Below are 15,810 nucleotides of genomic sequence, written 5' to 3' on the forward strand. Positions count from 1 at the left end.
AAGAGGTAATTGCTAAATTAAGGGAGGTGCCATTTATGTTGATAAAATGATGAGTGGCTATTAATTGTTAAAAGTATACATTTCTGCTGTAGTGTTTAATAATGATTATAATGTTGCCATGTCCAGGGCTCAATTTAGCTATATAAAACATGCACCAGTGCAACCTATTATTTAGAAATGAAAAAACCCAACAGATTTGTGACTGAATCACCCTTCCTTGACCACACATCAGTACCATACTCTATCACTAATTCTTGTTTTATGTGTTATTCATGGCACTGACATCAGATTTAAGATTTTACTTATTGAGGCCAATGTTTCAACTTTCATATAAAAAAATTGGACCAAGGTGCAACCTTTTTCTGTCTGATGCAACCAGCTGTTCATGTCAACATGCACCCAGTGCAAGTGAAATCAGTTTAAATAATCGAGTGCTGGATGTCATGCCAAACATGATAAAATTAAAAAAGGTCAGATTTATATGCATGTTAAATGCAAGAGATTTAGCATCGGTACATCATTGCTGTTCACCCTGGAGAAACAATGTTCTGAGGGACATGACTTGATTTTCTTAGGTTGATGTCTGTCTAGTTTGTGTCAGCATTGTTTCACACAAACACATAATTTATGTTTTATTAGATCGTCATGACTCTGCTATTAATGAATCCTCAAAACATGTGACTCCTCTTTCCACATTAATCCTATTTCTGCTTCTCTGATGCAAGAGCAGCTGGAGGCAGAATCTAGATCTGTGTTGGAACATGCAAGTTTAAATTTTCCTTCTTTCTGTGGCTTTATTTCCCTGTAATAGGCCTGTCATTGAACGAGAGTGTGCACTTTTTGGTGAGTGCCCGTGTTTACCGTTTGTTTACCTGGGACATAACAGGTTGGCCCAATGCCAGAGGAGTGCAGGAATGTGATGGTAGAGTTATTCTTTCCAGGAAATATCTTGTAGGTAGAGAAACACAAGTATCGTCATTGGTAGTTTTGTTTAACACTTTATGACTGACCTGAAGAAGAAACAAGGTGGCAACAGGTGTCGGCAACTATTGGAATAATAATTTGGTCTCATGGCATTACGAAGCTGAGGAAGAGGTGTATAGTTTCCATCTTATTTTTTGGTCTGGATGCTACATCTATATTGTCATCTCAAGTGAAGGTTGCTTTTTATAGCCTCTATGCCACTGGTAATTTTGCTGTTGAAACTAAAAATGGTTGGGGTTGTTACAGAAGAGCAGATGCCATATAATTATGTTTTGAGTGCTTTTTAGGTACCACTCTGAACATTGTCAATAGTTACCAGGGAATTTGTAAAGACAAGAGGCGGTGATTTCTTGCTGGTGCACAGCTCCAGTACTTCATGCATGTCTGTATAGGTGACTTGGGTGCTTCAACATCCTACATAGGTCAGTACTGATGGGTGACTCCACAGTTGTCAGTTGGGCCTCTTTTGTTTATATATATGTGTGACATTCCACCTTCCTGTTGTAGATTGATACTCATGCGATCTGTTACCTGTCTTTCCGTACCTCACCTATTAATGCCTACAGTATTTAGTCTGCTTGATTTTGCTGAAATTTTGCTGACAATGACCCATGTCAGAACTGTTGTGCATTATTTTGATACTCAGGTATAATTAGGAATTTATGAAACATAGATTATCTTATGGACATTATGAATGTGTAATGAAGTTTTTCGTTGGCTATGGAACTTGTTAATTTTGGGAATAGCATCTGTCAAGAATTATATATTATTGTGAAGTGACTGAGACTAGGCAATGGGTTTTGAATAACATTAGTGACAGAATCTGTAATTTCAAGTTGAGTTAAAAATGTGGAATATGTTGGTCGTGAGCCATTTTCCTTTTCATTGCCAGAACCAACTTAATCATGTCAATGTTCAGGTATACCACATGGCATGAAATATGTTTGATGTCATACAGAAGGGGACATCTCTCATTGTAATCAATTAAAACATGTATTTACCTGTAAGTGGAAAAGCTAAAGCGATACTTCTCATTGATGATTAAGTACACTAATTTTGGTATCTTTGCTAATAAGTAATATCCACATCCATGTTGGCAAGGAAATAATATGCACATTTTTGGGTGAATCAAAGTTTTTCTTTTATCCCTTATGAGCATATATTTTCGTCCTCCAAAGTGGTGTTAACATTTTTTGTGATGTTATGCTGCAGGTTTGTGACATCTGTCAGTGAGCTGTTTAATTTACGATGTTCTTGCAATTACAGTTTGTCCTTCAGTTTATCATCCCTTGTCATTTTCTGAAAAACTAGGTCAGTGTGAACCATGATCTTGACCATTGTTACCTGGAATGTCTATGTACTTGAAGTCAAGTACATGTGTAATGATTTGTTGATGTGTATTGCTGTTGTGATGCATGTCTGATGCTATACTTCCACGGATGCTGTCTATCCCAATACACATACCGCAGCTGAACTACCAGGGATCACAAAATATGTTTGCATTACAAAAAAACGGGAAACATGAGAATACCTGTAATCATAGTTGTAATGAAATTATACTCTTCAACCCTAACCAAACTTAACCAACTTTGAAATTCCACCAAATTATGAATATATATTAAATCATGACTTGTGCATGTTGTGACAAAACACAGCCATTTTGTTGTGTGGGTGTATTGCCTAAACCTATCTTCCATGATTGAGATTGGTTTCAACATGTTCATGTTTCTGTCTTCAGTTGAATCATGTTGCGATTCTGAGAATCAAATATGTGTTCTGTACTGAGAGTACTCTTCTTGACATTGCGTAATATATATGTATCACCCAATGCTTGGGTTAAATTGGAGTGTCTCTCGGGGTTGTCTTGTGAACCATGAGTCAGCAGATATTTGTTACTTCAAATGTAGAACTTAACATAGTGAAGAACAGTGATAAGAAAACTTAAATCCATGACTGACATTCATTGGCAAGATTTGTTATTACATATTCTGGATTAATATTGCCAGCTGAATATGCATTACACAAAACAGTTGAGGAAAAACCAAAACAATTGCCTTTACTGGGTGGAATTCCTTGTAAAAAATCAGTAACCAATGGCAGAATGGAATTCTGATAAACCGTTGTACTGATGATCAAGGTTAAGAAATGAATCTGTCCTAATGACCATAATGCGGGGATTTACTTTCAGCACATTAAAGCAGTGACATTAGGTTTTTAAAGCTTTGAGAAACAGTTACTTACAACCTACCTGAAGTTGCAACCTGAAGAATTTATTAACATTAAAATGATTTTTAAGATACAATGTTTACTGAATCTTACTTATTATTTTGAAATCCATGCAGTCAGAATGCCAGTTATTTCCTTTGGCCTAATGTTATGATGTATATTTGAATGTGTCCTTCATATGTGGGTCACAACCTGTACAAGGGGATATGTATGAATACCATGTCTTACTAATTCATTACTTTCACCAAGATGACAGCAGAGAGGGTTGACCCTTTCAAACTGACAGGGAGAAACTATCATTGCCTCTGACCTGTTGTCAGCCTAAAACTGTCCCATTGCAGTCCTCCTTGATTAATTGTTGGGAGTACCTTTTTGAAAATACATACTTTCCCATATGATTGTTAAGCAATGATTTGTATTTATCATAATTCAGTGTTATTTGTTGATAATTGAATCCTGTTATACAATGGTTTATGGAGATTTGAGCATATATCTTTTGAATATTGATTGTAAATTGTTTTCATAATCCTCTAAAATCTTAATCTGGTGAAATGGCTGGAGGGATATATGCTGGAGGCTGTATGAGCAGGAAATGGCACAATAGCTACCTAATCTTCTAGATGCGAACAGTACGCTCATGAGGTAATCTCCCTTGACTACTGAGGCCAGCTAGATTAGTTGGGCTGACCAGCTCTCCAGATGGCGTCTTGATTCAGCCCACCAGCACTGTTTACAGTTTCATTACAGCACATGGGCAGTGACTTGAGATGAGATTGGTCAGTAGTAGTATTGATGAGCTGGCGTGTTACTCAACTACTGATGCTTGATATTAGGATACCACTGGTTGCATGTGTATGATTACTCAAAGCTCCTTTTATGCTGCTGCTTGCTGCCTGTTTACCACATTGAGTCTGTGTTTTGACCCACACCAGGATGACTTACTGACATATCTAAGGTCAGTAAGAGATGGACCGAGGTTTTGCCAGCAGTTAACTCTGGGAAAGGGATGTTGATGGTTTTATAATAATTTCATTAACAATACTGCCAGATTTCAGAGATGCAAATTGCTAGCCTGTCTCAGTTTGTCTATCAAATGTCTTATGTTGAGTTCAAGTAGAATTTTAGTTTTTTTAGGGAGGTGTCCTTATATCTATCACTATTGTCGAGTAAATGTTTCAGGTTCAATTCGAATGCAATATCCTGATGAATGATTCACGTCCATCCATGAGTTTCTGCATAAGCTGGTTTTGGAAAAGTTTGTTATTATTCGCATGTTCTAAAACCAATATCACTTGTAATGAAATCTATTACTGTATCATGGGTTTTGCATATACTGTATTGCTGTATCATTACAGCATTACTGGCGTGACCTATGTAGGTGTCCTCTGATCTTCATCTTCACGCAGAAGGGTATCACATATCAATCAATATCATTGGGCCAAAAGGGTGCAACAAAATGTCCAAAAAGTGAAGTATGTTTTTATTGTACCTTCAGCTATTGACTTCAATTGAACATGAAGTTTACTTCATCATAAATTGAAAATAAACATGTCTTAACGATTGGAATACATTAATCATTTCTCTCTAAGGTCTTCAGTAAGCATCCAGCAACCATAGGTTTAGGGATACCTATTGAGTGATTTGACCATTGCAATGTCACCATGGTAACAAATGTTTTCATTGGCTGGTTCAATTTCTAGGCCCAATTGGCTTTTAGCTTTCATTTTTCTGTCTTGTATCACTGTCACAAGGCCATCAGCTTGTTGTTGCATCTGAGACACGAAAGCAGGTGAAGTGGCAAAGTTCATTGAATTCTTTTAAATGTGCGCATGTCCATTTGTTTCATCAAATGTCCCCACATCTTAGAAAGGCAGGGGTCCCCATTTTCCCATTTTCTGAAATGAACTCTACCTGCATGGAATGCTCAAAAAAGACAAAATACTATAAAGGTGGTGCCTAACAAAAGGCGGGAAAAACTCATCAGGTCACAAAAAGGAAGATCCTTTGAAGGTGCACCAATCATGTACTAGCACAATCAAGATAACAAACTCGTGGTTTCTTGTCAATTTCCATCCACAAGACACTTGTATGTAAATTTAGAATAACATTCACAGTGCATACAATGTTTCAGCCCTATATCTTTTCCTTGATCTCTGAAATTTAATAAATGATTCAGGGTTGTGAATCACCTGCAAAATGAAAGGATATCAAATTGTGAAATAAAGTACTGTATTATAACACATCCATAGTATTGGGATAAATATTTATTGCGACCCAACTGTGTTGTTACACAAGTATATGTCGGTTAACCTTCTAGTCATGAAATTTTGACTACAAAAACAAAGTTGCACTATTTGTTGGTGGATATTTGACACATCCTGTCATTTCTGAGCGCTGTTGCATCTACACTCAAAAGGATATGTTGAGGATATATATGTGTTTTATAGTGGTTTCTCTTTCTGAGATTTATGATTGCCAAAATTATTTAGAAAGCTAACATCTTATTGGCTTAGGAATCATGCATCCTTGGGATTGGATGGTAAATTCCATGACCTTGTCCTATGTAGGTGTCTATATATCTTCATGCAGACTTCGGCAGGGGTGGAAACTATACTTATAGAGTCGTTAACTCCCTTGCCTCTGGAAGATGGCAGACTGGTATCGTCCGGAGTAAAAGATCTGATGTTATTGAGATTGCTTGTCAGATAACTGGATTATTTGCTGAATGAGCATCAAGCATGCTTAGCAACATTCACATGCTCATTATATTTTGTCCTTCCCACAGAACAGCAAAACCTAAAACTAAGATTCTGCAGAATATTATAATGTCATTTGCGTTGTTGAGACCATAGATATGAAGGGAGATGGATTTTCTGTTGTATTATGTCGAGATGTTGGATGAGATTCTTTCCTTGGGACTTAAACATTTAGTCGACATTTGTTTCTTCTTTTTACCTGCTTTTCTATTGGTGGTTCAGAACAGTCAAAATAAGGAAAATTTTTGAAGAAAATAATACCTGTGCCATTTCAACATGCATTTTCGAAACTGAATCCTAAATTGTAACCTTATTGTATTTGCATTGATTTATCTCCATGATTAACCTGCATTTAGCCCAGTCCTATTTTGTCTTGACATATTAGCCTAGAATGAAAAGAGGCTTCGTCTTGCTATTGTGTGCATATTTTGATTGTGATCTTGTACCATGTGACCATGATACTGTGGTTAATCCCTTGATGAAAAATGATATGTTCTGTTGAAATTGAATTGATCTTGGAGCGTAACTCATAGAAACCTATTAATAAATAAATTTTCTCTTGTAACAGCAATGTTACATAATACCTTTGAAATCTTGACTTCACCATGCCAATGTAACTTACCTTGCAGTGTATAATAAATGATGTGCTAGAGTTGGTTGTTTAGTATCTGTTTCTGAAAAGGGATTACACATACATTATTAACCCCCCATCTCTCTCAGAGATAAGTAGAAGTGAAGCAGAATAATATTCAACGTTCATGCACCCAAATACGCTTCAGTTTTGTATTCTGTGGGAAATTTGCTGTTCTGTGATATCATCCACTGTCATTTTATGCAAAGCGAAAGGACTAAAAATGACCTGAAAGATAGGAACATTGTAAATGGCGCCATTTTTTACACATTACTAATCGTCATTCATATCATTTACAATATGTTTAGAAATCCAAGTTTTGGGTATATTTACTTGGAGAAATAATTTTGATTAGTGATCATTGGTATCTCTTTTATCAAATCACCAATGATCATACTTAAACATTGCTGATAACCCTAGAATTGTTAATGTTTTTTAAAATATACTGAACAACAAAAGTTCCTGTGACATTGAATAAGATTTAATGCAAAGTTATGTTTTTACCAAATCTGAAATAATTTCGGTTTGCAACAGATAAAAGACTCCTGTAAGTGTTCAAATGGTTTAATTTGCCATACTGACTTCAGAAAATGCGTGATTTCATTAAAAAAAAACATGAACATGCCAAAATGTCAATTACAAATCACTTGCATGTGTGTCCACCTCGGGTTGCGATGCAAGCAACACATCTTCGTCTCCTGGAATGGACCATGCGTTGCACAAAGTCCTGTGGGATAACTGTCCATATCTGCTGGAGCATGTTTCGAAGTTCCTGGAGTGTCTGTGGAACATGTGGTTGAAGTAGAAAGGGCTGATCCATCTCATCCCGCATGTGCTCGATTGGTGAGAGATCAGGGGAGCGAGCCGGCCAGGGGATGACATTCACATTGTTTTGTTGAAGAGAATCCTGAACAAGTCTAGCAATATGAGGCCAGGCATTGTCATGTTGAAAGATAATGCCTGGGAAATGACAATGCAAAAACGGTAGAACAGGGCTGATGATCTCGTCTGGGTAGCGCTGTCCATTGAGATTTCCCTCTGCCTCTATCAAACGGGTCCTCTGTCTTGCTGTAATCCCACCCCCTACCATAACGCTGCCGCCCCCGAACCAATCTTCTTCCATGACACAATGATTGACGTAACGTTCACCTCGACGTCGGTACACTCGAATCCGTCTATCCCTGTGGCTGAGGTGAATACGAGAATCGCCAGTGAATAGAACTTGTCCCCACTGCATGTCTGTCCAGCATGTGCTTGGCGGTGGGTTCCTGTTAAAATGGGACGTCTGGCGGGTCTTCTGGCGACAATCCCTGCACATCTGAGGCAACGACGTATGGTTTGTGAAGATATTCATTGAAGGCCAGAGATGCTTCTTGCAGTCACTGTTGCTGGCTGGAATCAATTTCGTAGGTGTGTTGTTCGAATCCAGTTGTCTTGTTGATTATTGGTTACACGTGGTCTCTGACTGCATTCGTCTGTTGCCAACGTTGCCATAAACACCAAATGGTCTTTCTGTGGACGTTAAATTGTCTTGCAACATCACGTTGACTCGATCCTGCTTCAAGCATACCAATGGCTCGCAGACGCTCATTTTCGGACAGGTGTGGCATTTCGTTATGTTGAAAAATTGCGTGATTTTGTTGTTTTTCTGAGTGGTTGTTGTCAGGACGATCCCAGAATCAACGAAACTCCCCCTTGTAAGTCCAACGTACTGTTGTCAGTGAACACACAATTTTGTAAAAGTCTGCTGGTAGTGATGCCATACATCAACATTGTTGTACATGTTTGGTGAAGGTAGGTGAATGAAAGTACATATTAGCAATTAGATACTGCTGTTTACAGTTTCAATGTAGATTTTGCATACAAAATGTATGAACCATTGATAATCTCCTGGTTTTTTTAACATTGTTTACATAAGAAATTGATACATTCATAATGTTGTATTCAATATTTCTTTCCTTTAGGCAAGTGTTGGAAGATGAAATGTAAATGTAACTTCAACATGTATGTATTCCTTTGGTGTGTAATAGTCAATATTGTAACTTCATATTCATGAACAGGTTAATGAATAACTTTTTCATTTTATTTATAACTAAAACTGAATATATACTCTTAAAAAAAAAGAAACTTCACATAGATGTAAAACCACTTTTTGCCAAATATCTAAAATAATTACATTAAACATGTTAAATGAGAACCAAATAAGACAAACAAAGATGATGTGTCTATTATTCGCGAAAACACATGCAAAGCACATAAACGTAGCTTCATCCAAAGCAACCGCCTGTAAAAAACGTTCAGCACAGGATCCTGCATTTAGGCATGCAGGCCCCCCTGCTGAATGGGTATAAAAATCCACATCAACGGCTGTTCATACAGTCCTTATAACGGCAGTAGAGGCGGTGACAGAATGCCAAGACTGAATGCAGCTCAACGGAACAATGCCATTGGGAGATTACAAGCTGGAGCAACTCAGCAAGAAGTGGCCAGGCACTTTGATGTATCCAGACAGACAATCTCCGCACTGTGGACCCGATACAACAACACCAACAGAGTTGACGACAGACCAACGTCAGGAAGACCAAGGGTGACAACCCAAGCACAAGATCGATACATCCGGCTGCGACACCTCCAAGACCGCACTACCACAGCCACGTCTACAACCACACAGATCCCTGGGGTACGCAGAATATCAGATCAAACGGTACGCAACAGACAGAGGGAGGCTGGACTTTTTGCACGAGGCCTGTTCGACGTCATGTATTGACCCCACGTCATCTGGCGGACCGTCTGCTTTGGTGCCAACAGAGGGTTAGATGGGCACGTGCAAGGTGGAGAAATGTACTGTTTACTGACGAGTCCCGTTTCCTACTCACATGTGCTGTTTCTACAGACGTCGGGGTGAACATTACGCCCCCAACTGTGTGCAGCAGGTTGTCCCATTTGGGGGCGGGAGTGTCATGGTATGGGCCGGAATTCATCACGGTGGTAGGACGCCTCTCGTGCATGTGGCAGGTGCATTGACAGGTGTGCGTTACAGAGACTTGATCCTACAGCCTTACGTTCTTCCTCACGTCAACGTTCATGGCTGACAGTTCCAGCAGGACAACGCTCAACCGCAAATTGCACGTGTTTGTCAGGACTTCTTACAGCACAACAACATCCAGACATTTGGACAATCCAGGATTTGTCCCCGATTGAGCATCTGTTGGACGAGTTGGATCAACGCGTTTGCAGAAGGAATCCACCGCCCCAAACACTTCCGGCGCTTCTTGATGCACTTAAGCATGAATGGCAGCACATCCAACAGCGTGTTATTGACAACTTGATTGCATCTATGGGTCGTCGGTGTCAAGCGGTGATTGATGCACGTGGTGGGCACAACCGATACTGACATTTTCTGTACCCCTGTGACATTAACTGTATCGTGTACGTGTGTCTGTCTAGGTGACACGATTAATGTTTTGAACATTGTGTACATTGATCTTCAAACAGTGATTCAATTATGGTTTCTGTGTCCTATTTTGAAACAATCGCATTATATTACATTTTGAAAGTCAGTGTCAAGTTTCTTTTTTGGAAGAGTATATTACATATGTAAACCATGCCCAAGTACCCTGTTGGTTGAATCTTGTTCAACTCTACTGATAAATCTGTAACAAAGGAGTTTTTGCATCTTTTATTGTGTAATTCTGAGATGAGATGAAGAGAAATAATTACATTATAATCGAAAAATACATGTCCAATATTGAAAATATTTTTCTTTTGAAATCTTTGGGTATTTGATGAAGTAAAATTGATGCCAAACCGATGCATGTCTTGTCCAATCAAAATGCACCATAAAATTATTTAACTCTTTGGTTATTGAAGGCATTGTTTACATGGTAAAAGCAGCCATTTTATGTTGTGTCAAAAAAGCGCCAAATTCTGCTTTACACACCTAGAATTTTCATACATTGAATGAAAATTAGGTGAGATATATTTTAATCATAGTACCAATCAAGCATTTGAAATTGGCGCTAGTCCTGTAGACCTTGGGAAACTGCCCAACAGTTAAGGTATCATAAGGACTAGTAGAAATTTGACATTTTATGGGTTTTGCTCTGTTATCATTATTATAAGGACTAGTGGACTGAAAATGTTAGTTTCTGCCACTGCAATGGTGTCTTTCTCTGACATTAATATCAAATAAAATGGTGTCAATGTTTTCGTAGTTCATTACATTTGATTATATGGCTGGTGCTCCATTAATGGTGCGGGGGCACGGGTGGCCCAGTTGTCTAAGGCGCGCGATTCGCTGTGCAGAGTTGCGTCCCTTGGGCACGCCGGAAATCTATGATTGTGGGTTCGAATCCCGGTTCGCCCCGATTATGTTTCTAGGTTTGTCAGCACCATACCCATGCTCGTGGGTTTCACCGAAGTGGTAAATGTCTGGGACCTGCATCACTTCGGGCTTTCCTCCCACATGAAGCTGACACGCTGTGATATAACTGGAATACTGTTAAAAGCTGCGTTAAACCCAACTCACTCACTCACTCCATTTATGGTGCAACATTTGTCAAATTAGACTTGCACAATCAGGAGGTTGGCATCTCAGAAATAATTTGTTAGATAGGGCCATCCATTTCGCTATTACTTCCTGTTTTATGAAGTACGATTTCATCATTTCCTTTTGTTGAGTTTTATACCTAACATATACAGTTTCAATATCAATATCAATATTTTTTTTGGAATAGTTTGGTTCCTCCTCGTGAACAAAACATCCTGAAAATGTGTTGTCCTTATCCTAATCATATTTTACTTGTGCTAAGCATAGCAGAGATAGTCCCCCTTTTTTAAGCCTCAGTTCATCTATTGGTGATCAATATGCTTCCATCTTCCTGAGGCAAGGGTGTTAAATGAGTATTATGTCCAGTTCCCATGCTTGCTTAACTAGGCTTGAACAAGAGTCTATGCATAGTCCCAATCAAAATTGCGAAATGAACCAGAAAACATGAGTGCGGCGTTAAACAACAAATAAATATAACAAACAAATTTCAACGTGCAGACTTTGGTTGACAGCAGGATCTGCAAATTATGCGTATCGTTAACTGGGCGTCGACAGTTGACAATAGGTATATTTCCACACACCCTGTAAAAGCCTCTGTTTTAATTATCCATGGTTTCAAGACCTGTGGATAGCTGTGGACTCTGTCGCAATCTTCTGAGGATAGATGAGGCTGTGTATTTTAGCTGGCAAAACACCATTTGAATTTAGAGTGAAACTCATGATTGATTATTATGATTACTCAACTCTTTGCCTTGTAAAGATCCATGGGAGGACTAGGGGGGCATGCTTCAGTTGGTTATGCCGAGTTGTATCCCTCAGCTATGTCTTGATGTTTTTGTTTTAAGACAGTGTTTGATGTCAACAGTGATTAGTCAGTGCCAATCTAGTCAACCTTACCAAGGACCGGTGTTATGAATTATATTGGGGTTATGATTCAGATATTGTTCTACGTAGGGTGAAACTAGGAGGTAAACATCATGTGGATTCTGGTTTTGAAAAGGTAGCCCTGACCTTGGTACAACCTCTCATGTTACTGTCCTTGAGTTGTCAACTGAGATTTGCTGTCATGGTGCTGACCAAGTTGGCTCTCACATTGCGGACCATGATGCCATCTGTAATATTGCTGGCCTTGAGTTCCATTGATGGCCACACCGACAATTTATTCTATGATTCTATGATATGCCACTCACAAAAGATTGTCAAGATTTCATGATGCTGACCTTGATGCAGACCTTGATGCAGGCCACCTTGATACTGACCTTGATGCAGGCTGTCTTCATGCTGACCTTGATGCAGGCTGTCTTCATGCTGACCTTGATGCAGGCTGTCTGCATGCTGACCTTGATGCAGGCTGTCTTCATGCTGACCTTGATGCAGGCCACCTTGATACTGACCTTGATGCAGGCCACCTTGATACTGACCTTGATGCAGGCCACCTTGAAACTGACCTTGATGCAGGCCACCTTGAAACTGACCTTGATGCAGGCTGTCTTCATGCTGACCTTGATGCAGGCTGTCTTCATGCTGACCTTGATGCAGGCTGTCTTCATGCTGACCTTGATGCAGGCTGTCTTCATGCTGACCTTGATGCAGGCTGTCTGCATGCTGACCTTGATGCAGGCTGTCTTCATGCTGACCTTGATGCAGGCCACCTTGATACTGACCTTGATGCAGGCTGTCGTCATGCTGACCTTGATGCAGGCTGTCTTCATGCTGACCTTGATGCAGGCTGTCTTCATGCTGACCTTGATGCAGGCTTGTCTTCATGCTGACCTTGAGTTGATGCAGGCTTGTCTTCATGCTGACCTTGAGTCGATGCAGGCTGTCGTCATGCTCACCTTGATGCAGGCTGTCTTCATGCTGACCTTGATGCAGGCTTGTCGTCATGCTCACCTTGATGCAGGCTGTCTTCATGCTGACCTCGATGCAGGCTGTCTTCATGCTGACCTCGATGCAGGCTGTCTTCATGCTGACCTCGATGCAGGCTTGTCTTCATGCTGACCTTGAGTCGATGCAGGCTTGTCTTCATGCTGACCTTGAGTCGATGCAGGCTGTCGTCATGCTCACCTTGATGCAGGCTTGATGCAGGCTCTCAGGATGTCAACCTTAGGTTAATGTAGGCTCTCAGAATGTCGACCTTAGGTTGATGCAGGCTGTCATAATGTCAATCTTAGGTTGATGCAGGCTGTCATAATGTCGACCTTGAGTTGATGCAGGCTGTCTTCATGCTGACCCGGATACATTACCTGGGCCTGCTTCAAAAGATGTTACTGATCAGGAATCCGAAGCCTTGGAAACCAGCAATCCCCAGTTCATATCTCGGAATGTTCTCAGCTCTCTCGTGGGATATGCCTACTGTATTGGTCGGTGAGTGTGGTGAGTCGTGGATCACCCATAATCACTGTATATGATCAACATTTTCCTTAGTGGTGGAAGTTGAAGGTCTTCCTGTTCATGGCTTTTCTTCGATGCTGCCTTTGATGCCTGCAGAAGTCTGCTGCATATATGTGTATTTGGTTCAAATTCAGCCATAAGTATGGAAAGTATTGAGCTTAATACATGCAAACATGTGTACTGTACATCTTTTGGCTCAGTTTTCAGCCACCCTTATATGTCATTTTATCTTGGCTCTTGGCATCAAGTGTGGAGGTTAACATGAGTGGGACATCTTCCCTAGACCTGGATGATTGTTTGGTTTATGATTTTGCTCAAGTACAATATGCCAGCTGTTTAAAAAGAAATTCCTAGGTTTTCATCATTATCTTACCAGTTTGGACATCTTATGTTACCTCACTTACCAGCAGTTCAACCGAACAAGTCAATGTCTTTTGAATAGCAATCAATCTAAAAAAAATTCAAGCAAAAACTGTCAGACATAAATCGTAAATATGTTTCTGATCCAAGTTCTCGTTTTGAACGGGAACATATTTTTACCTTTGGAAAACAGATGCCAATTTTGTTAAACCTGATCTTTAAATCTTTCTTCAACTGGAACATGTTAAAAGAATAACCAATGCTTACTAAGACCTGGCAGGTTGTGCCATGTATGACCCAAGCCACAATTATCCAAAATACTTCTAGTATACAATAACCTCTTAGTTTGATAATTATTAGTATGGATAGAAAGGTTTAAGTAAACAACATTAGTAAGCATATTTCTATTTGTACCTGACACCATTTGGTACCAATAACATCATACACATCACAATTCTGCCAGTCTCCCTGTAGAACCTGTATGCTGGAGTACACTTCCTAAGCTGCAGAGCAAGTATGAGAAATAATTTTTGTACGTTTTTAGGCAGTTTATCAGAATACCCATACCCATACCTCACTACCATTCACCGCAATTAGAATTACCATGCAATCAAAAGCTATCATTCAACAATCTAATGGCAAGCATGTATTTCTAGTTTTGGACAAAGAAAACAATCAGATAATTCTTAATTTGCATATCAATTACCTGATATAGATCTAATGAAATCGTGTCAAGATCATTTATGTATTAATATAATTATGATAATCTGTTCCACTTATCAGAATTTATGCATTGAAAATGATGTACATTCTTTCCCACATCGTTGCAGGGCATAACGTGTCGGCCATTGTTCCTCAAATGATCGTCCCTTGGGCACCCCAGAAAACCTATTATTGTGGGCTCAAAACCTGGTTCGCCAAGATTATGTTTCTAGGTTTGTCAGTACCATACACCTGCTCATGGGTTTCACCGAAGTGGTAAACGTGTATCACTTCGGGCTTTCCCTCCCACATTAAGCTGACAGGTCGTGAAATAACTGGATTACTGTTAAAAGCAGAGTCAAACCCAACTCATTCACTCACTCCAAGGACATTTTTGTGTGTTAATACCCAGCTCACTTACTCCTCAAATGAAACTAACAGGAATGAAATTGACCACCCACATCTTGATTCTTGTATTTGTCTGGTTGATTTCCATCTCAAGTTTGATTCAAATAAATTCTCCCTTTACTATGGCTGTTGACATGTTTGTATTTGACCCTTACCATTTTTGTTACAGGTGGAAAATAAAGAAGTGTCGGTCGCAACCTCAGCTGCCCTCATGACGTCCGACCGGGGAAACAGCGGGGGAGCTGAGTTACCACAACTGAACACACCGGTCAGTACCTCTTTACTTCACACCAGTAGATGATTCATCAGTTTGCATGTGGATGGTGACCAGGGTTTCTAAAATCACACATTTTGCTGGTGGTGTGACAATATGAAGTTGATAGGCAACTGTTTTGTATATTAGTTAATGACGTCCTTGCTCATGGTAAATCGTAGATATTTTTGTATATTTATCTCATTATCCATACACTGTGTTGTCAATGTTCACAGCATGCAACATTTTAGTATTGCTAATATGCTGTTACAATGTAGAAAGCAACTTCACAGCTACACTTGTAAGTGTTGTATTAGCCTTGAAATAAACATGATTGTTAGGTCCCTAAACGCCACACAGCAATATTCAAGCTACCGTATTTTCACGAGTATAGTGCACACTTTTTCTCTCCAAAAAACACAGCTGTGTAGAAGGGGGTACGCATTATACACGAAATACTGAGTTTTGATGTTTTGACTTATGTTTGTAACTTATTTGATTAATTTTATTAATTTTATTTAAAATTCCTTTTAATATTGTTTTAATT

The 15,810-nt window shown here is 39.4% G+C and overlaps 1 protein-coding gene across 6 annotated transcripts in view; it reads left to right on the top strand.

The window, feature by feature from the left end:
* LOC124152164 (la-related protein 4-like) overlaps positions 1–15,810 on the top strand; it is a 60,557-nt gene that overhangs the window by 11,326 nt on the left and 33,421 nt on the right. For all 6 annotated transcript variants that reach the window (XM_046524973.2, XM_046524975.2, XM_046524974.2 and 3 more), the window contains exon 2: positions 15,180–15,278. In XM_046524973.2, the coding sequence (XP_046380929.1) occupies positions 15,180–15,278 (99 nt within the window). The remainder of the gene's footprint in view (positions 1–15,179; positions 15,279–15,810) is intronic.

The sequence above is a fragment of the Haliotis rufescens genome, unplaced genomic scaffold (assembly GCF_023055435.1).
Source record: "Haliotis rufescens isolate VD_foot unplaced genomic scaffold, xgHalRufe1.0.p SCAF_4, whole genome shotgun sequence".
NCBI classification, from domain to species: Eukaryota; Metazoa; Mollusca; class Gastropoda; order Lepetellida; family Haliotidae; genus Haliotis; species Haliotis rufescens.